Source organism: Echinops telfairi, unplaced genomic scaffold, assembly GCF_000313985.2.
Source record: "Echinops telfairi isolate 266 unplaced genomic scaffold, ASM31398v2 ScPeMD7_18;HRSCAF=68, whole genome shotgun sequence".
NCBI lineage: Eukaryota > Metazoa > Chordata > Mammalia > Afrosoricida > Tenrecidae > Echinops > Echinops telfairi.
The window spans coordinates 16,145,713-16,168,004 of NW_022103915.1; the positions used below are offsets into that span (position 1 = coordinate 16,145,713).

At 43.4% G+C, this 22,292-nt stretch overlaps 1 protein-coding gene across 1 annotated transcript in view; it reads left to right on the forward strand.

The window, feature by feature from the left end:
• GALC (galactosylceramidase) overlaps positions 1-16,629 on the forward strand; it is a 50,062-nt gene extending 33,433 nt beyond the window's left edge. Inside the window, exons 10-17 of the mRNA XM_045288048.1 lie at positions 872-1,028; positions 2,026-2,115; positions 2,797-2,883; positions 5,241-5,391; positions 6,762-6,942; positions 8,487-8,650; positions 9,273-9,349; positions 15,861-16,629. Coding sequence (XP_045143983.1) covers positions 872-1,028; positions 2,026-2,115; positions 2,797-2,883; positions 5,241-5,391; positions 6,762-6,942; positions 8,487-8,650; positions 9,273-9,349; positions 15,861-16,007 — 1,054 coding nt within the window. The 3' untranslated portion in view covers positions 16,008-16,629. The remainder of the gene's footprint in view (positions 1-871; positions 1,029-2,025; positions 2,116-2,796; positions 2,884-5,240; positions 5,392-6,761; positions 6,943-8,486; positions 8,651-9,272; positions 9,350-15,860) is intronic.
• The last annotated feature ends 5,663 nt before the right edge of the window (positions 16,630-22,292 follow it).

Genomic DNA, 22,292 nt, shown 5'->3' on the forward strand with positions numbered 1-22,292 from the left:
TTTTTTTTTTTTATAAAAGATCAATTCCTTCCAAGATAGGACGCTTTCAAAGGAAAATTATAAATTAAAGATTTTAAAATGTGACCACTTACCAGTAATGTGATGATTTTCTTTCTTCATGTGTTTTCCACAAAATATTACAAAGAAGTTTCAAAAAGTTCATGGAAAAATGGGATGAAAAGATAACCTAAAGTCTCCAGACGTTGTGAAGACCCCTTTTATAGTCCTCCCAGTGAATCTGTTGATGAGCGGAAACTCCATAAGCTGTTTTTCTAAAATTTGGAGAAGTTAAGATGCATATGCATTTCCTTGTTTGTTACTCCTTGCCATATTAAAACTGTTGGCCTCATATTATCTAGGTGCTCGATTAATTGTGTAACTGCTTTATTTTGGGAGAGTAGAGCTTTGTAAGTTTTCAGGGCCTTTTTGAAGGTGCCCAATAAATGTTTATTTTGGAAAAAATTTTATTTGAAACCATAAAGATTAGGCTCTTGAAATGCATGAGCACTATTTAACTTCTTTTCATTCAATTATATTATGATGAGTTTAATAGAAATGAACAGGGGTTCATTTCTATTAAACAAGGGCCAGAGTAGCTCTTATTATCAGGAAAGAAAATGACTAATATTTTTGAGTCTCTGGCTGAATGATTCTTGAATCACATGTCCAGGTTCATTTGTGCCTACCACTCTATCTAAGACTCTTCCTGAAATAGTCCTGTTCATTAGATTCATTATTTAAAAGTGGAAAATGAGGTCAGTGGGTTTTCCCCTTTAGAATAGAAAATGTTTGGCGTGTCAAGACTGAAACCATGTTAGGACAGCCCCTTGTTCTCTCTTCTTTTTAAAGAAGCATCATTGCTATTTTCTCTTATTTGGGTCTTTCTCTGCTTTTCTACAGCTCATACCACGCAGTTCACGCTACCAGGTTGGCATTACCTGAAGACAGTTGGCCTTTTAAAGCAAGGCGGAAGCTATGTGGCTCTCACTGATGGTTTAGGCAATCTCACCATCATCATAGAGACGATGGTAACGTTTTGTTATTGCAATTAGATTAAGTCGAGCTAGGATGGGAAAATCAGCCTAGTAGCACATTGTTACTGAACACATTTGTTTTTAAACCCACTTTTATGGAGGCATCATTGATATTTGCTAAGTAGGGTTTAAAATAATATAGTACGGAGGGTCCATTTCATGAATTGTCAGACATGTCGATCGTCGTCGGCTGTAGAGGAGCCGGGGCAGGGGCGGGGGTGGGGTGTGAGTGCGTCATCAGGTCGCCATCTGGTCTCCTTCCCTGGGCCTCATCCCATGTTATCCTACCTTTGCTAGCAGGTGGTTTTTGCATTTAAAAAATGATGTTAACACGGCCAGCACTGTTTGTAATACGTAGTTAGGTGGTTGCAGTGGGGATAGGTAGATAAGATGCTTTTTAAGGAACACATTTCAAACTTGCTTTTCATGTGGTTTACTTGGAAACAGTTACAACATAAAAATTAACGCATCCGCCATAAACTATAGTTAATGATTAGCTTTGAATTGAGAATTTGATTTAGTCAAAACGCCATTGGATTGTACTTTGATGCAGCACATCTGTAGGGGAGAGCTTGAATGCCCCATGACTGTGACCTAAAGGCTAGGTAGGGTTTGAGTCAACCCAGAAGTGCCTTGGAAGCAAGGAGGCCTGGCTGTCACTGTGCTCACACCGCCACTGGACGAGCGTTGGAGCACAGTTTTACTGAGTACACATGGTCTGCCAAGAGCCAGCATGGACTTGAAGACAGCTGATATTTTAGGTCTACGGAATACACATTTCAAGAAACGTTCCATTAGAAGAATGAACTTAATTAAAGAATTAAATTAATTAACCTTTGGTTAATTAAGCAGTTAACTTATTTTTGGAAGTAAATTCATAATTTGCTGCCTAGTGAATACTGTTTTTGTTATACTACTTAATTTGCCCCCCTCCCTTAAGGTACTGGCTTGTACATCACTGAATGAACTGATACCTTTTTTCTACCCACAGAGTCACAGACATTCTTTATGTATTAGGCCCTTCCTCCCTTATTTCAATGTGTCCAGACAAGCCGCTTCCTTCTCCCTGAAAGGCTCTTTGGTAAGAAGCCCCGGGCAGCCTCCGTGGGATTTTCCGTGTGGTTTGAATGTGGGAATGTAGATAGTCTATCACAGGGTAGGAGTTCTTATGTGAAGTCTCATGAACTCTAGCAGCTTGTACAGGAATGGACAAATTCAGGGCCCTTTCTAACTCCTAACAGCATAAAGAGTGTGTTTCAACACCAGATAGTTACTACAAATCTTTTTCCACTGGCTTGAGAAAGTGATTTTCAAAAGAGGCTAAAAAGACGCAGATTTGTTTTAAAACTTTTGCCAAAATTCTCCTGTCTCTGCTTGAGGAATGTTTTCCTACCTTCAGAACTGGAACCATTTGAAATCAGAAGGGCAGCATTTCCCCAGGGACAAAGTTCAGAGGGTCAGGAAAGGAGGAGCAGTGGGAAAGGGGGATAAGGGACAGGCACATGGGGGGGGTTTGCGTGGGATGACTTCACATAAGAGGTGGATGAGTTGCTGAGTGCAAAACTGATGATGCTATATGCTCTGCATACTTTCACCCAATTTACAAATTTTTTTTTAAAATTTTGCTATTTAAATTTGAGGGATGGGTCTTTTGTAAATAGCAACTGAGCCACTGGACCGTTCTTACCTGCTCCTGCTTTGGAAATCACTGAGGATGTGCTGAGTCACTCAACCAAGCTTTCTGTCTTTGTTTCTTCTCCAGAGCCAAATACCGGAGCTACAAGTGTGGTATACCAAAATTGGAAATTCATCGAAGAAATTTTCTTTTAAACAGCTGGATCCTATATGGGTAGTTTTCCAGTAACATTCCTCTATTTAGGACTTTACAGCAGTAAAAGGAAACAGAAATCTGGTTAATGAATTAAGAATTTTATTGTGTAGTTTACTGCATAGCCAAAGTATAAAGGAGATGAAGTTGCCTTCTTTTTTAATTTTAGAGAAATCCTCTTCAAAGCAGTACCACAGTTTGTGTTTATTGTGTGTTTTGCTGTTAGGTACTTAGTTTGTCTTGATGAATGGCACCACCCATACGTGTCTGCCCAGGTGAAATGTCCAGTAGAAACCTGAATCTCCTATGCACTGTTGGCGAGGCGAGTCCAACTCACAGTTACCCTGTGGACAGCTTAGAACTGCCCATATGGGTTTCCAGGAATAGATAGATAGCCTCATCTTTCTCCCTTGGAGCAGCTGGTGGGTTTGAAGTGCTGACCTTGAGGTTAGCAACCCTGCTTAGCAACCCATTGTGTTACCTGGCTCCTGAATCTCTTTCAATACTAGTTTTTCCCAAGGTGGTCGGTACTCGGCCTCCAAGGGTTCTTTAAAAGCAGATAGTTTATCCTTTATCCTTGGTTGTGGGCTACAGAACATTTATTTTATTTTCATAATATGGGGCCAGTAGGCCAAATAAGTTTGGAACCTTGGTTCTAGGTTCTAGATTTCTCCACCACCCTCTGTACCCCATCTGTGATCCAGTAGAGATGATTATATCATCCGCATATTTCTCATACCTGTTCCCGTTGCTCCTGCTCATATCAATTCTTCATTTTCTCTCTCTCTTGGATTTTGAAACTACCTCCTAACTTTTCCCAGTGTCTAGTCCAACTCTCCAGTCTACTTACCACACTGCTGCCAAAAGAATCTCTCAAAAATGTAGATCTGGGTTTTGACTGGCCCTTGCTCGTAGTGGCTATGATTTCTCATGTAAAGCCCACACTGTTACGCGCCCTTCCCTGTCTCCTTGTGACTCAGAGGACTTCTTTCCTCTCCAGCCACCTGCCCCCGCTGCCCCTACCTCTTCTGACAACCTAGCCGTGCATTTTTCAGTGCATAGCCTAGCCGAGTTACTGGCTTCTCTTTTGCACATGGCTTCTTGTCGTGTTCTCTGACATCCTTTAAGACTCAGCTCCAGGATTTCTTTCTCTGGAGCTGTCGAACACTCCCTGGTCCTCTCCCCAAGCTTCAGCCCTGAAGTCATCAGGAACGAGGTGCTTCTTGAGTTGGCCAGTTTCCCACTCGATTAGACCCTGAGGATCAAGGCCTGCCCTCTTCAGTCAGCTTTTATTCAGGTGCCCCTTCTGGTGTTCTGCTTGACCCTGATGGTCTTCTAGGTAATGTTTCAAAGAATGAATTGAGCCACACAAGTTCATTCCTTTACCTAATGGCCACAAATGTATTTTTTCTTTTTGAAATGATTGACTTATTAATATTCAGCTAGTTACCCTCAGTGATTCAACTCCCATTATTTACTGAGTTCTAAAGACAGTCTCTACTTTATGTACAGAAATTGCTGCAAATAGCATAATAAACATAGAGCCTTTCCATAGGAAGGGCAGTGCCATTTGAGGTTGTTTCTCATCCAGAGTATGTCATCGGGTGCCCCAACGAACTTACTAACTTACCGTTAAACTAAAGAGAGTAGAAACTCCAAATAGAAAAATGGAGCCATTCGCGGTTTCCTGCACCAAGCATGCATTTAAGGTCTACTTTGATTATGCAAGGGATTTCAGATGTCTTCACAGTCATATAACGGCTATGATACAGAGAGTATTTTTCACTTCAATCTTCACTACTGCCCTTTGAACACTTTTTCCTTCTGTAGATGAAGAGGTTGTGTTTGACAGAGATCAAGTAAGTGGTCAAGATCATAAATACGGCATACGCCTAACTTGCCACTTGAAATATATTGAACAATGAGTAAGATTTTTCTTTCTTAATGTTAAAGGGTTTCTAGGACTAGCAACAGGGTCAATGGTAAGATTTTATTGTTTTCTTATATTAGTAAAGTTTATAAAAATAACATCTCAGCATTACATGTACTGACCATGCACAAGTCTTATGGAGTTTGCTTATAACGGGAAAGAATAAGTTCATAGAAATAGATTTGGGAATTGTCAAGTTCTCTTCCCGCCATGTAGTGAGATTTCCTTTTAATCCCTTGTAAAGAGTACAGTTTGACGAAGTCTTCTAAGATCCCTAAGAAAGAAGATTGCCAGTGCTTTCGTGCGGTCGAGTCTTTCACGAGCGGGTCACTTGTGCTAATAGAAATGTTTGTTTTCTTTCAGGCTTATTGTTTGCTTTCTGTACTCCTTTTCTCAATGAGCTGAGCCGCCGGCCCTGCCTCGAGTACACCATTGCCCTCTCTTTCAGACCCTTGACACCAATGGCACCTTCACCCTGGAGCTGGAGGAGGATGAGCTCTTCACCCTTACTACCCTCACCACAGGGCAGAAGGGCAGCCACCCGCCTCCTCCAAAGTCCCAGCCCTTCCCGCCGCATTATAAGGATGACTTCAACATCCGTGAGTTGTTTCACTCAAACTTAACTTGGTCTCCATCTCCAGACAGGTTGATTCCTACCTGTCAGATCCTGTGCATGCGATCTCAGTATGGTAAAAGGAAACCCACTTTTCTTGCTACTTCAAGGTAAATGTCAACTTGAGGTTCCTGCACTTTTTTTTTGGTACCAGAAAAGACATAGGGCTTGTTTTCAGATACATTCTAACTTGGTTTTGGTGAAAATTCAGATTTGAGACTCATGAAAGCCATCCTGCCACTTTCTTTGCATATGGAATTGAAGGCACATTGTTAGCGGTTTTTTCATGCTTCCAGTGAACTGCGTGCATATGGTGGATTTTTTGCTGCCCTTTTATGAATATCTGTGTCTCAAGACTATTCAAAGAGCTCTTATAGGTAATTAAGAAATGTTTGAAAAGTTAGAAGACTTGTATTAGATAATTTTGTAAATCACAAAAACCGTTGACTAGTAAGGATTGGTGTATAAGATTAGGGGGTCTCACCGACAGGCCAGGTGACTCGGATTAGGTCCAGAAATCTGTAGTTAAAAGGAGCTTCAGGGACTCCCAGCCACTGACCCAGCCTCTGCTCCCTTTCTGAGGAAATCACCTGCTCGGTTTATCACAGAGAAGACCCTGTGAGTTCATTTTTGACGACTTCTGCTTTTCCTGGATTCACACTTTGTGCATTCCCGGTTGTTAATATTCATGGATGTTTGGGAAAGCACTGGTATATGAAATAGCTTTAGGATATTATAATTAAAATTGATGCTCTATAACCTTCATAAGCCTGTAATTTAACATAACCACAAAAGAAATGACAGCTCGCTTGGCCCCCAAACTTGTTTCTGCTTCATTTGATATAGTTAGCTTTTTATAATGTTTGTGTGCATGCTGACTGTGAGCACTCATTTAAGACCCGGTTTGAAAGAAAATAGAAATACCCGGTTTGAAAGATAATAGAAATAGCAAAACTATTATTTATTTAGCTCTTGCTAGATGCTAATACATATACATACCCCTCTACATACACAGGCATTTGATCTACATTATATTATTTAATCACCCAGCCCCTTGGCCCACTTAGGAATGAGGAAACTGGAGACTCAGAGCAGTAAGTAACATGCCTGAGTGACTGAATTTGAACAAGAGATTGAAGCAAAAGTGCCTTATTCCCCAACTCATGGTTTTTCCCTTTGGGAAAATGGATAGATCAGATAGTATACAAGCTTGTATATCAGGCTCATCATATTGACATTTATAGATGGTGATATCAAAAGTCACTGTGTTGTATCTATATCTTAGATTTTGACTGATTGCAAACATTCATATTTAAAACTTAATGTTAAGAGGAAAACGCATTGTCTTCTCAACAGGTGACCCACCGTTCAGTGAGGCTCCAAATTTTGCTGATCAGACAGGTGTCTTTGAGTATTTCATGAACGGGGACGACCCTGGAGAGCATCGCTTCACACTGCGCCAGGTTCTGAACCATCGACCCATTACTTGGGCTCTGGATGCATCCAACACCATCAGTGTTATAGGGAATTACAAATGGTATGTGCAATTGATGTCCTCAAAGTCGGGCTGGCAGGAATTAACCTGCTAATCTTGTTCTGCAGTGAAACATTTTCAGTCGGCCTTCCTCTCTCAGCACCAATACCCAAACCCAGTCGACTGGCCTCGAGGTGGTTGGTTCTCACTCATGGCAGCCCTGCGGCACCGAGGGGAACTGCTCCTTGACGCCTCAGAGGCCGTGCTTCTTGACAGGAGCAGCCGGCAGTCTCACCGAGTGTGGTCACTGTTAAATTTCACCTTCTCACTGGGACTACACAGCAATACAGTGCTTTGTTTTTGCTGCTGCTGTCCGTCCATCACGGATTCACCGCTTAAGAGTAATTATTACAGAGGCAGTTTTGAATAAGAAACTTTATAACTTTGAACCTAATCATGTGATTTTTTTTTTTCCTCGTTCAACTTTGTGATTTGTGTATTGTTTTTGTTTTGCTGGAAACTTCATGTGCTGGCCTGCTGTTGCCACCTGCTGGAAAAATGTTAGAATTACACCCAGCCTTTGTCGATGGCCCTCCTTTCAGAGACGGAGCGGTAGCAGTCCCATGCTTTCCTAATGGAGTTAGTCACCCAGTGACTCCTTTACCGGGTGGTAGTAGATGACAAGTACACACACACACACACACACACACACACTTATAGCAATTAAAACAAAGCTTCACCTTCCACTTTAAGTTACTAGAGAATCCTAGGGTTTTGGCTTACTATATGGGTGTTAGGTATTTTCAAGTTTGACTTTTAAATAGTATAATTCCACTGTGGGGGGAACAAAACAAAACACCCATACAAGCCTTCCAGTTTATTGAGAGTAGTGAGCAGTGCTCAGCTCAGCAGCCATGCCTGCACAGTTTGGATCGGGATGGGAGATGTTTCTGAAAAGAGCTGTGCGGTGCTTCGCTGTGCAGTACTGAAGTCTCCTCGCCCTATTCTCGCAGTCTTGTTGTGAATGCGGACTCGAGTCCGGACGCATCTTGAGAGACTTAGCTTCGTAGCGTCCTTGGGACCCGTAAGGCACCACAGAGAAGTGCTGCGGCACACCAACAGCCTGAGGCCTCGCCTCTGGAATGAGGCGGTTTTAGATTTAAAAATAAAACTTGCTCCAACGTAGTTTGTTCTTGAGGGACAATTAGCATTGTCTCTACTGCCTCTCGGCTGATGGAAACTGGTTTCTGGTAATGGGTTTTCTTCAGACTTGTGTAGGTTTTTTGTTTTTTTAATCTTTCATGCTGTATGATGTTCCTAGTAGAGAGTTGTTTTCTTATAGAGAGACAAGCATGCCCTTAAGAAACTTACATCAAGACATAGTATTTTCCCGGAGCCCATTAGAAGAGACCGTGAAATGGCTTGCGTTATAGATCCACTGTCCTGAAGTCTGGAAGCCCCTCCCCCGTGCAGATCCCATTCCACCCCCCACTCCTCCCACCCCCTCACCCCCCCACCAGGAGAAGTTTGGGAGCTTGTGGCTGTGAGAAGGCAGCTCTGTGCTGGGTTCACCTTGACAAGCCCTAATCACTAGTTTCTTTCCATAGGATCAACCTGACAATAACAAGTGATGTTTACATAGAAACCCCTGACCAGGGAGGTGTGTTCATTGCAGGACGAGTAAATAAAGGTGGGATTCTGGTGAGAAGTGCCAGAGGAGTTTTCTTTTGGATTTTTGCCAACGGATCCTACAAAGTTACAGGCGACATTTGTAAGTGACTGGGGTAGTGCATGATCCCAAAACACGTACTGAGGGCTTACTGTCTATCTGACCTGTTGTTTCCGAGCACGTGGACAGCTAATGAGCAGGAGACTTACACGTGCAAAGCAAATAACAAGCGAGATTATGGCATTATTAAATTCTCTGCAGAGTAGAGCAGTTTAGCAAAAACTAAATAGTCATACGAACCTTTTTAGGGTTATGTAGAGCTGAGCTGGGCTGTGGGGGGGGGGGCGTGATGGAGATTGGCGGCAGAGGAAGAAAAGTCTTGGGAAACCGCATCAGGAAGAGCAGGTCTGTGTGTGTGTTGCTGGATCGAGGTTCTTCACACAAAGGGGCTTCAGAAAGTTCGTGGCAAATGGAGTTAAAAGATAATGGACTTTTCCCACAAACCTTTGGGAAGTTTTCCCCACAGCCCCCTGTTCATAGGTCTGTAGTTAGTGTGTGAGTTTCCCTCCCCAGTTGTGGCGTGAGCCTGGGGCAGAGGAGGAGCTCAGAAGGTCCAATAGAAGGCACAGCTGTGAGGAGACACGCTACCCCGCTGACTGAGCTTTTTGATTCTGTAATTCAGATTTTGAAAAAGCAAATCTCATTAAGGTAATCTTTTTAACAGCTGGATGGGCCATATATCGTTCAGGATCTGCTGATGTTTCAGCCAAAAAATGGTATACGCTGACATTAACTATCAAGGTAAGTCTTACTGATCAGAATGGCTGGAGGTCACACGCTCTTTTTCTGTGCTTCTCTAGCATTTTCTGTTACCCAGTGGGAGGCAGGGGAGTGTGATCAACAATGGGACAATGCAGGGACTCCACCCAGGCACCAGCCAACTCCAGGGCCCAGGATGGTCATGTAGGTCAGCTTAGTCCATGTGGGAACCATCAGTGGTTGACTCCCTGGTGCACTGTGCTTAGAAAAGTTTGGTTTTGATTTTGAACCCGAGTATTAATTGTTAAATAAAGACAATAACACTTTTCAAGTTTACTGAGTCTATAATTAGAATTTAGAGTTATAAACTAAGTCATATAAATTACTCAATTCATCAATGGCTTATTTAGTAATAATAGAGTTTATGTTTAAGAGTGGCTTTGTGGTTGTTAGTTGCTGTTGAATTGATTCCAAATTCACAGTGACCCTATAAGACAGAGAGAACCGTCCTCGGTTTCCTAGGCTGACATCTGTGCAGGAGTAGATCTCCTCCCACGTTATTTCCCAGCAGCGTGGCTGGTGCTTCCAGAAGCCATCCTGCCAGTTAGCAGCCAGAGAGTGCACGGCACATCGTCAGAGCCGCGCTTGTGAGCACTCCCTGCAAGAAGGAGTGGGGTCCCCAGGACCTGGTCCTCACCGTTCTCCTTTAACAACGGTCTTTGCTGTTCTAGTGTATTTACTCTTCTGTTTGAATTTTGAAACAACGTTTTCATCCTATGGAAAATGCTGCAGACATCACATTGCACATCTTCATGAATTTGAGTGAAGATAGCATATATAAGATCACTTGTCTCCCCAGGCTGGGTCTACCATTGCTTCTGGATGTGCACTGTGTTCAGTGAAGGGGTCCAGTTTGGGGTTTTGTTTTGATTTTTGTTCTCCTTGCATGTTTTTGGTTAGGCTTACTTTTAGTAAGTTTATGAAATCATGAGCAGGATTTAAATAGTACATTTCCTTAATTAAGGTGTGTTTTTTTTTAGATAACTTGCACACAGGGTTTTAGAAAATCAAATTGTCTGAAAGGGCTTCTTGAAAACAAATACGTCCTGCTTCCCCTTTGTGCTGGACACTCACAGGCCTTTAAGACCCTATTTCTTGTAGCTCACCGAAGGAGGATGTGGGGCATTGCCTTTGTGTATCCGTTTTATGCCAGTTGACCTAGATCCCTTCTGAGACAGTCGTCCTAAGTCCCCAAATCTGGTGACATCCGGGTGTTTGGTGATGGCCAAATGGTTTCCAGAACTCTGCCCGCTGTGTGCACTATGAGATCTTTGGGTGTATCTGTAGCACAAGTGAATATTTAGGTAGAAAGAGCCTCTGTCCAACCTCTCTGTGCTCATGGCTATACTCCGATGTGCCTCACATCCATTCTGCTTGCCTGGCTATTGTACATCGACTCTTACTCTGGTAGTTCTTTGCGATTACTCTTGCAGGATTGTGTGCACAATAGTACCTATACTTTTGTTGTCTTTTTCTCTTGTTCTCCTTCCAGAGTCTTTCTTTGCCCTTGGTCATGTTGCATTCACTCCAGTCTTGCCAATTGTGTTTCTGTATTGCCTCCTACCAGGACTTAAGCTCCAGAAAAGCAAGAACCTTGTCTTTCTTGTTCATCCTAAATGCTCAATGCATCAAATAACATTTGTTATAAAAATAGTTGCTGTATGCATACATTACAAAAGCCAACCTCATCCAAAGGAGGTAGTATAGGAGTAAGAACCAGTGGTACTGAAAGAAGAAATCCAAGTTGCACCAACAACATTAGCACTGGAAGCATTTATTCTATATCAGGAAATTTGGAAGAAAGCTACTTGGCCAACTGACTGGAAGAGATCCATATTTGTACCCATTCCAAAAAATGATGATGCAGCAGAATGCGGAAATTAAAAAAAAAAAGATTGATATCAAATGCAAGTAAAATTTTGCTGAAGATTATTCAACAACAGTTGCAGCAGTATATTGACAAGGAGTTGCCAGGCATTCAGGCTGGATTCAGAATTGGTGAGCAAGGGATATCATGGTTGATGTCAGCTGGATCTTGGCTGAAAGCAGAGACTACTATAAAGATGTGTACTTGTGTTTCATTGACTACTCAAAGGCATTCAACTGTGTGGATCACCGCTAACTATAGGTGACTTTAAGAAAGGGAATTCCAGAACACTTCATTTGTCCTAATGTGGAAACTAAACATGGAAAAAGAGGCAATGATGTGAACAGAACATGGGACTACTGCATGGTTTACCATCAGGACAGGTGTGCTTCAGAGTTGTATCCTGTCACTATACTTACTCCGGCTGTATGCTGAGCAGGTCATCAGAAAATGCAGCATCGGGATTGGAGGAAGGCTTGAATTAATAGCTTGTGATATGCAGATGACACAACCCCTTGCTCGTCAAAAGTGAGGAGGACTGGGAGCACTTGCTGATGAAGATCATGCATTGTAACCTTCAGTGTGGATTACGGCTCAGTGTAAAGAAAACAGAAATCCTTATAACTGGTCCAATATCTCATGATAAGCATAGAAAAGATTGAAGTTGTCAAGGATTTAATCTTGTTTAGATACACACTCTTTGATCATGGAAGTATCAGTCGAGATCAAATGCCAAATTATATTGGGCAAATCTGCTGTGCAAGACCTCTTTAAGGTGTTGAAAAACAAGGATGTTTCTTTGAGGATTAAGGTGAATCTGACCCAAGCCATGATATTTTCAGTTGCCTCATGCATGTGAAAGTTGAATATTAAATGAAGGATGAAAAAAATGATGCCTTTGAACAGTGGTGCTGGTGAATACTGGAAGTACCATGGGCTGCCAAAAGAACCACCTGTCTTGGAAGAAGTACAGTCAGAATGTGCCACCGATGCTTGGATGGTGAGACTTAATCTCACGTGCATTGGGCACGTTATCAGAAGAGACCAGTCTCTGGAGAAGGGACACCATTCTTGGTAAGGAGGAGGGACAGCAAAGAAGAGGAAGCGTTTCCCAGGGTGAATTGGCGCAGTGGCTGCAACCGTGTGCTCACACACAGCAGTTAGGAGGATGGCACAGTATCGGGGGTGTTTCCTGTTGTGTATCGATCGGGCTGCTGTGAGTTGGAAATGACAGCAACTAACGACATCTTCATCGCCTGTGGTGTCTGTAGTCTGTCTGACAACAAACGAATGTCGTTTTCGCCTTTTTTTACTGTTAGAATTTTCCCGTTTTATTAGCAAGTAGTCTACATATCATATAATTCAGTAGTTCAATCACTCAATCATATTACAGAGAATTGTACAATCACCCCCCACATGGATTTTAGAGCATTCTCCCTCCCCCATGGTCAAATCACCTTTAAGATGATGCATGCAATCACAATCCATTCTAGTGCTCCGTCCCCCCTCCTGTCTTCATTATTTACTCCCAAAATGTCCCCCCTTCCCCCGTATTCCTTATTCTCTTCAGCACATATCAAGTTAGTGCTGTGCATGCGGTACTGTTTCATGGTGGTTAGGGCAATGGATGCAAAACCTACTAAAGCCATTTCCAAGTGGTTTACATCTCTGAGCTTCCATTCATTTCCCTTCTGAATCCTGATTAGCTGTCCTTCTGTGGGCTAAATGCGATAAGACATACAACAAGGTCGTTGAACAGGGCCTGAGATGTGGGAAGCACTTATGAATCCAGGTAATACTCCTAGCAGAGTCGGGTGTCTGGAATCATTCATAGTTCCTTGCTGATCCACACCTCCCCGTCTTTGACTTTTCTCATCTGTGAAACAAAGATAACTTCTGTGAGGTGGATCTGACAGTAAAATGCCTTTCTGTCATTTAACACATCTTATTTGGTATCTGTTACATGGGTTGGGGTTGCCGCTGCGAGTTAGCGTTGACTCCATGGCCGTGATTCTCCTTTTTCATACAGGGAGCTACCACCCTGCCTTCCAAAAAAGCAGAATTTTTTTTTTCAAAACTATTTAAAAAAAATTTTTTTTTTACAAAACAACCATATCACCTTCAAAGTACTTTCCATTACACTTAATACATTTGTTAAATCTGCAATTTCATTCCTAGAAATGTTTTTCAAACTCATTTGTTTGGATGGCGGACAGCACCTCCCTCATTTTTTTCTTCACCTCTTCTACATCTTCAAATCGCTGTCTTTCATTTCCCTCTTCATTTTCAAAAACAAAAAGAAGTTGCATAGTGAGGTCAGGGAGTAAGGTGCATGGAGCAAGGTTCGAGTGAAACTGCTTTTACGAAAAAATTCAGTGTAACCAGAGAGAACCTTTCCAGGTGATGCCACTGGGTGCACTGAGCTTCCATTCAGTTGCTGGATGTTCACCTAGCAGGAAAAATGCATACTACAAAAACTCTGCTCCACCCAGTGCAATGCCATTTGGGGATGGGGTACCCCCTTGTATATATGTTGTCAGGTGCCCCAGTGATGTACTGGATTAAACATTGGGCTACTAACCACAAGGTTGGTGGTTCAGACGTACCAGCTGTGCTACAGGAAGAAGATGAGACCAGAATCCACTCGGTGTCAGTGGATGTATTGGGTTTATATGCACTGTTCTAAGTGCTAAGGATACAAGAGTGAAGAAGGCTGACAAGACTCAGATGTCTTTTGTGCTGGTGTACAAAAGCAGAGCATGCCAGGGTGGGTTTCGCCACGTCCCCAAAACATTTTTTACTACAACAGGGTTTTTCACCACAACAGGTGACCAGTCTACATGCCGTATATTTGACAACTGCCATCCTAGGCAATGAACTTCTACAGAAATAAGTCAGTGAAAATGAGGTCATGAAGTAAAGGAGCTCCCAGATCTGATTTTCTACATAGAATTGTCAAGGGAGCATTTGCTAAGTTGGTGACCTTTGGCCTGGGAGCAGAATGATAAGTGTGGTCTAAGCAGAAGATACCAGCTAGTACAAAGAGTGTGTGAGGAGCAGCCAGGAGGGGATGAGATCTAAGGACTGCACCTTTAGATGCTGAACAGGGCTTATGAACACCGTGTCCTGGGCTCAGTTTTGATATTCACTATCCCATACATGACAGAAAAGGCTCAGTGAGCACAGTCAGAGTTGAAGGTATCCGTGGGAGTTTAAAGTAGTCGAAATGTGGAGTTGGAAGACATGGGTGCAAGTGCCGCTCTGGTGTCAAAGCTATGACTTGAGATTTAACCTGGTTCTGCTGTAGGGGCTCTGTTCACAACATCAGAGAACTAAGGGCCTTCGCCTAGAGTTCTAAGATGACAAACATCATTTTGGTCTGATTCTTGATCTAGTGCTTTGGATCTTCAACTCTACTCTTAGTTGAAAATAGTTGGCTGTAACTCATATGCTGTGGCAGTCTCCTCATGGCCGTAGAATAATTTTTATTAGAGCTGTTGTTGTTTGTCATGAAGTGCCAGGAACTGTGTTAAGAGGAATGGCAGCCTTGTGGCCCCTTCCAAAGAAGCCATTATTTTTGTGTCTCTCTCTCTCTCTCTCTCCGTGACCGGTAAGCATAAGGTGATCAGACGTCCCGCTTTTTAACAATTTTCCCCACGTCTCGCAGCGCTTTAAAGTCCCGATTTTTGGAAAGAATGCACGACAAGCTGGGGTATACGGTTTTCGGCTGCCATGTGGCTATTTCCCCAGGATATGAGTTTTATCAATGGTGTTCTGCTTTCCATTGTTAAAATCTGGTCACCTTACGTAAGCGCTATCTGTGGACCCTGAAACTTTCTCCTGGTCTTCAGCGGAACTGTCGGTTAGGGTTTGTTTGACTCAGGAGGAGGTGCTTGTGATGCAGCATCCAGTTTTGAGGTGATCTGTGCCTGGGTTTAGAACAGTGAAGTTTTTGGTGAATCTATTTTCTTCTGATGGAGCTTAAGGCTCTAGGTCAGCAGTTCTCAACCTGTGGGTCGTGACCCCTTTGGGGGTCGAACAACCCTTTCACAAGGGTGGCCTGATTCATAACAGTAGCAACATAACAGTGATGAAGTAGAAACGAAAATAATTTTATGGTTGGGGGTCACCACCACATGAACTGTATGACAGGGCTGCGGTTTGAGGGAAGTTGAGAACCAGTGCTCTAGGTGAAGACCTTACGTAAACCCGGGGGTGGAGGCAGACATGTTAACTCCAGCACAGTTGGGTCTCCACCACAGCTACCACACGTGCACACGTGACTACTCACCAATAAGGAACACTGTCTATTTTAATGGGCGTGGTGTAAAAACTTTATTATAATGTCATGAAATTGTAGTATTTTCACGCTTTTAAGAGCAATAGGAGCAAAGGATATTTAATGGAGCAGAGGAAATTTTGAGACATTCCTTTTACTTTGGAGAAATTGTATAAGTAGGTAAATAAGAATTGCCTTTGAGAAAATGTTTCCCATATTTCAAACGTTTGCTTTCAGAAAGAAGACATTTGCTTGTTTAAGTAGGTGTAGCCGGCGTGATTAAGAAACAGATTTCAGAAGGTCATTTCCAAACGTTTACAAGGAATGTGGGTCTCTTTCCACTCCAGGGTCACCTCTGCTCTGGCATGTTGGATGGGAAACTGCTGTGGGAGAACGTCCAGGTGAGCGTCCCGAAGAGCGGCTGGGCTGCCATTGGGACGTACTCCTTTGAATTTGCCCAATTCGACAACTTCCAAGTGGACGCCGAAAGCTAAGCTCAGAGTCAGTTCATGTTTTGAGTGACCAATGTGTGAGCCTTTTGGAGGCTAACGAGAATGAGGAGTAGTAGGGAGAAAAGTTGTTTTGCTTTTTTCCCCATAAACATCTGGAAGATTTTGCTAGAACCAATTCAAGGGCAATACATCCGTCATTACCATCACCTGATGTGTCCTCTGAAATCTGAAGGATGGACTGGTCGCGTCCTGTTCTCAGGAGTGCTCTGAGTAGACCAGATCCGGACTTCTGGACTTGGTCCTCATGCTGAGGGCTCACGCTCCGTCTGACTCAGAAGCGATCATGCAGGTGTGGCTACCTTGATCATCACGGGGGTGGATGTATCAGTGCTGAGTGCCGGCCAGGTGTGTAAGTGAGCAGAGGCCCTTGCTGTAAGTTAATGCTGCCTGAATGAGAAACTGAACAACACTGGACATGCTTTTCCCCTGAAAACCACTGCTACTGATAGTCCTTACACTTTACAAAGCATTTTCTAGTTTCTTCTTTTCCTGTGTAGGGTGGTGTTTTTGAATTACAGGGTGTGCAGAATGGGATGGTTTGAAAAATGCCTCATTGACCAACTACCTCTAAAGCTATTTATACAATAAAAATATTAGAATATTCCTTTGACTCTCTGTTTTTTATATAATTCTTTTATATCCAACGTTGAGTCTTGGGATTCTTTTAGGGCAGTGAATGTTTTTCCAGACAGCTGGAAGGAGGAAGAAAGCCCAATCCAGCTGAGTCTGTAACAAAGTAGTAGTGCTTTTCCCGGGCATCCTTTCATTGTGCCTTTTGTGGTCTGTTTTCTCATGAGGCACGGGTGGCAGACTACACTAGCTAATGGGTTCTTTTCTCTCTGTGTGCAGAGAAAGGAGAACATTAGCATTTTACCAGCTCGTGGAGGTGGGTCACCCCAGTGTTGTGCGGTTAGGTGCTCTTCGTTCCTTGGAGGGCAAACCTGCTTTTACTTCAACGTCGGGCTTTCCTTCTGTGTCTGTTTCTCATGCAGGCCAGCATAGATCCACTCATTGGTGCACCTCAGCCACAACGCAGTCATTAATCCCAGTACAGTACATCTGGGACTTTTAAACTTTGTTGAATTATATCTGTTTGGGGACTTGCAGTGCCCTAATATAAGAGCCCTGGTAGCATAGTGGGCTATGCGCTGAGCTGCTGACCATAAGGTCTGTGGTTTGAACCCACCAGTCACCCGTGGGAGAAAGATGAGGCTGTCTTTTCCCATAAAGATTTAAAGTCTTGGAACCAGTGGGGCCAGTTCCACCCTGTCTGGCTCGCTCTGGGTTGGAACTGACTCAGTGGAAGTGAATGAGTGATGTAGGCCACGGCGACGTGGCATTTTACATTCCTATTGAAGGAGTCCTAGTGGCACAGTGGCCGACACCTGGGACTGGAAACCAAAAGTTCAGTCGTGTCGCCTACCAGGTGAGGTCGTCTGGTTCCCTAAAGATTCTCAGCCTCGGAAACCCCAGGGAGTAGTCCTACTCTGTCCTGAAGGGTCGCTGTGAGTTGGAATCAACTCAGCAGCATTGGATTTATTGAAGACTAGAAGCAACTAATAATACAAATAGTGGTTGGGGTGGGGTGGAGGATTAAAACGCAATGATTTCTAATTCAGGTTTCTACATATTTAAAAAATAAACTTGTATGATTAACATACCATAAATTCCCCATTTGAAGTACACGGTTCAATGGGTTGTGACAGATGGGTGAGTACGAAACCAACACACCGACGTCCTGAGCGGTCCCGTCATCCCAGAAGTTTCTCAGATACTGCACAGTCACTTTCCCACACTCCCGATGGCTGACACTATGATTTTTATCTTGATTGACATTGTTTCAAATATTCTCAAAAGTGCCTTGAGAATAGTTCTGTCCCCACAATCCTGTTGAGGTTCTTCCAATGAGGTTGTGTCTAATGGTAGATCAGTCCTTCTTGCTGAGGGTGCCACTGTATGGAAATCCCACAGTGTGGCTTGCCTCACCACCCAACCTTCAGTAGTAATAAACTGGATTAAGGGTTGGGCTCTTCGGACCTCCCAGCTTCTGTGTGGGCGACAGTCAAAGCACTTGGTGTTGTAAAGAGTTACAGCCTTGGAAGGCCGAAGGAGCAGTTCTGTCTGGGGCCTCTGGGGCTGCATGGACTTGATGACTTTGGAATGGAAAGGGTGTACGTGCATTAGTGTGTTGTGTGTGTGTGTACAAATAGGCTTCAGACAGGTTATGGAAATAATGGATTTAAAAGATTGTGGATTTTCTTCCCGCGAGCGTTTTGAAGCCCCTTCTCTTTCTCACTTCCCCCAGTAGAGATACAAAATTTCTTGGCTGGGGCAGAGCAGGTAAGCAAAAAATTCACCATCATCCAGTCCTTTCCTACTCAAGAGTGACGCAATCAGACAGAGTGAAAACACCGGTGTGTTTCCAAGACCAGAAATTTTTACCAATGCAAAAAGCCTCATCTTTCTCCTGCAGAGTGGCTGGCGGTTTCCAACGGCTAACCTGTGGTTAGAAGCCCAACATGGAACCCACTGTGCCACCAGGAAGCAGTAAGCACCTAAGGGAGGAGAAAAAATGGGAGAGGGCTTCCTCTACAGGCTGAGCCAGAGCTCACTGGAGACAGTGTGACTATAGCCCTGGCAGGTGGCATAGAAGTTTGCTAAGATGCTGCTTGCTGGAGCCAGCAATCAGGGACCAACCATTTCCTGGAATACTGGTCAAGTTCACGTGAAATTACCTTCCTGCTGACAACACCTCCGGGGGAATCCCTTGGAAGTGTGCTAGTGAAAGCACTGAAGAGGTAAGTTCCAGTGGAGGCTCCAGTCCCCACGGAGAAGGGAGCAGAATTGCACAGTGAGCAGTGCTGGATGGCCCCGGGGCTGCAAGGAGCTGCGAGCCACAGGACGGTGAAAACAGCCTGAGGGAAGGAGGAAGAGTCCCCTCCTGCAGGACGCTGTCCTGCTCACAGAGCCAGCTCTAGAATCTTCACAGGCAGGGATAGGTCCCACTGGAGAATGTGAATGTTAACAGCTCTGTAATCCACTGGCTTCTGACTCATCGTCACCCTCCTGGACAGTACAGCCGCTCCGCCGAGGCACTCGGGCTGTAAAGCTCTACAGAAAGACTCAGCTTTGAACGCCAAGCTTTCAGTCAGCAGTCCAGCTCATTAGTAGCTACTGAGCTATTAGCATTTTCCCATCGCATGCCAGTTTGGAAAGGTTTTGCCTTTCGGAGGAAATTTTCTACTTCATCAGCTTGTTGAATTTATTCACACACACACACACACACACACAATTTCCCCTTATTATTTGTAGTACATAGCTGATATGGGAATTTGTATTTCCCACCCCCCACCCCAGCCCTCAATGAGTGTGGTTCAAGTTGATCCATCTTCGAAAAAAATCTAGCTTTGGTTCCTTTTATTTTTCCCAATTGTTTCTTTGTTTTCTATTGTTTTGGTATCTGCTCTCCTACTTACTTGGGAGGACCCTGGGTGGTGCTAATAAGGGTCCACTCTCAACTACTATAACTTCTAGGTGGGCAGTTAAGATTTAATTTGCTCTACTTTTAGCTTCTTACAGTGCCAGCTTAGATCCGTGACTTTGGGTCATTTTGCTTTTAAAGAAGAATTTTCAACACTATAAAATCTTTCTCCAAGCATTGCTATTACTGTGTCATTTGGATATGTGATTTTTTATTTCCATTCAGTTTCAAATGTTTTCTAACTTTCCATGTCATTTTCTTAGCTGTGGATTAGTTAGAAGTATATCATTTAATTTCTAGATAGCTTAGGGTTTATTGATATAATTTTGTAGATGATATCTAGCCTAATTCTGTTGTGGTTGGAGAATATTTACACTGCCCGATTTCAAGGATTTTAAGAGCGTTTTGACTTGTTTTATGACCTAGTAGATGATTTATATTAGTGTGTGGAACCTGAAAATAAACGCACTGTGCCATGCTGGGTTGTGCTTTGCACGATTAACCGAGGTCAGGGTGGCTGACAGTGTGATTGCTTTGGACTTCTCTGGCCTTACCGGCTTCTTGTCTACTTGTTCTGTTAACTACGGAAAGAGGCATATTGGAATCTAAAACTACAAATGCATGTTTTCTCTTGGTTCTTTCAATTCTGGCGATTTCTACTGTGTATTTAGAAGCTCCCTTACTTGGTACATACATGTCTGGGGATGGTTTGTACACTGTTTGAAGCGATCCCCACACCACGACAAGATGGCCCTCTTTATTTCTGGAACCCTTTCCTCCTCTAATGGCTACCGTGCTATGTTAAACCAAGCACTTCAGCTTTCCAGTGATTAGTACTTTTATTGTATAACTTTTTCTACTCTTATTTTTAACATCTCTAACTCATATTGATAATAGATTTCTTGGGCTTTGCTATTTTAAAGTTAAGATAGATACCCTTTACCATTTATTTCGAATGTTTGTTGTATTTTATTTAGTGTTATCAATTTGCTTAGCTTAAATCTTATCATCTTGCTATTTGTGTGTGGTTTGTCCCATGGAATGTTTCTTTTTCATGTGGTGATGTGTAATTGTTTAATATGGCTCTTCTATCCGTACTCTTTGTAACTTCTACCCAGGGGGTAGGGAGGGAACATGGAAATAAGGTGTGGAGAACTCTTAACTGGGGGACTGGTCATGTTGCCGTTGGACTGGGTGTAAGATTGACCCATCTTCGTAGCAGGGGGAGAGACTCCCATGACCATCAAGAAAGAAGAAGTACCGGCAGAGTTCGAAATCGCTGTCTGAAGTGGTGGAGGCCGCAGAGGCCACACACCAAGACCAGGAGACACAGCAGAGGTGCCGTGCCAAGAGCACAAGGCCGGGCAGGGGAGCAGTGCTGACAGCTTGAGGAAGCCGTGGACGTCCCAGCACATAGAACAAGGCAGAGGACAAGGGACCGCGCAGCGGAGGGGCCTAGGACCAGAGAGTCTTGCCTATCAGGCTTAGAGGAGGCATTGTGGACAAAAGAACTGAAGCCGTAACATTTTGTAATAGGATGGTTTCCCTAATGAGCCCCGTAATTATGAGCATTGTCTGTGAGATCTGTGTGACCATTGCAATGAATTATCGAACCCAGTGGAAGTCGAGGGCCGTGGAGGAGTGGTTAGGATCAGCAGAGGCTCAAGAAGGATGGAGACTGGAGACATGTCTGACCTCTGCCTTGTGGTCACAGGCCATGGGCAGTGTGGAGCTGGCTTCTCCTTCTCCTTTGTGTAGCCAGAGGAGGGTGGTTGTGGCTGCCACCCCATTTTTTCAAGTAGTATTCCATTTGAGATTTTTCTGTGGGCTTCATGGCTCTGTCTTTTTTCAGTGTTCTTTTGGGCTCACAGTAAGCGTGCTAAAATCATCACAGTATGCCTTTACATGTTATTATGGCTTCAAATATTATACTATTTATGTATGAGGGGAAAAGCCCTTAGATTACTATACTTTTACTTGCCCTCTCATCCTTTGGTTATTACCAGCTGTCACTTTATTTACACATGTTTTATAAACCCTATATTGTCGCGGTTTTTGATCATTGTTATCATTGGTGATTAAATAGTTATCCATTACAGAAATCAGAAAATGGGAAATAAGTTTTCCTAGATAAAGAATTACATGCTTTAAGGTTCTGTCAAAAGGACAGTTTGTAATATTTTCTGCATCCATTTCACAGGCTACACTAATGAACGTTTTTGACCGTGTACATCCCAAATCAAATGAAACCCACTTCCACTGAGTTGATTTGGACTGGTAGCACCTGCATGTTGGTTTCTGAGGCCATAAAGCTCCATGGGACCAGACAGTCTCACCTTTCTCCTGTGGAGTGGCTGGTGGGTTAGAATCACCCCCCACCCCCAGCTAGCAGTCCTGTGCTTATCAATGGGTATATTTGACATGCTGTACAACCTGTTTTTAGACCATGTGTAATTTTTATATGTGAAGGGGCCCCATGTGCTTCAGGAATTACCATGGCCTGTGGTGTCTGTGATTTTTATTGTTATGGATTCATTGCTCTTAATTTATAACAAACAGCTACCCAGGCACTAATTTAGAAGACCGTACTAGACACAGATAGAGAGTGCAAGTCCTTTTCATGGAGGTCTATGATACATGAGTTATCTGTGTGTCAGTGACTCCAGTGTGGGGGCCACCATGGCCTCCTGCCATGTAAGTGATGCTATCTGGCCCCAGTGCTCTATATGGTTCACAGCTGCTTTCCAACCTGCCTGATGGGGGTGGGAATATGGTCAGGCTGTTTG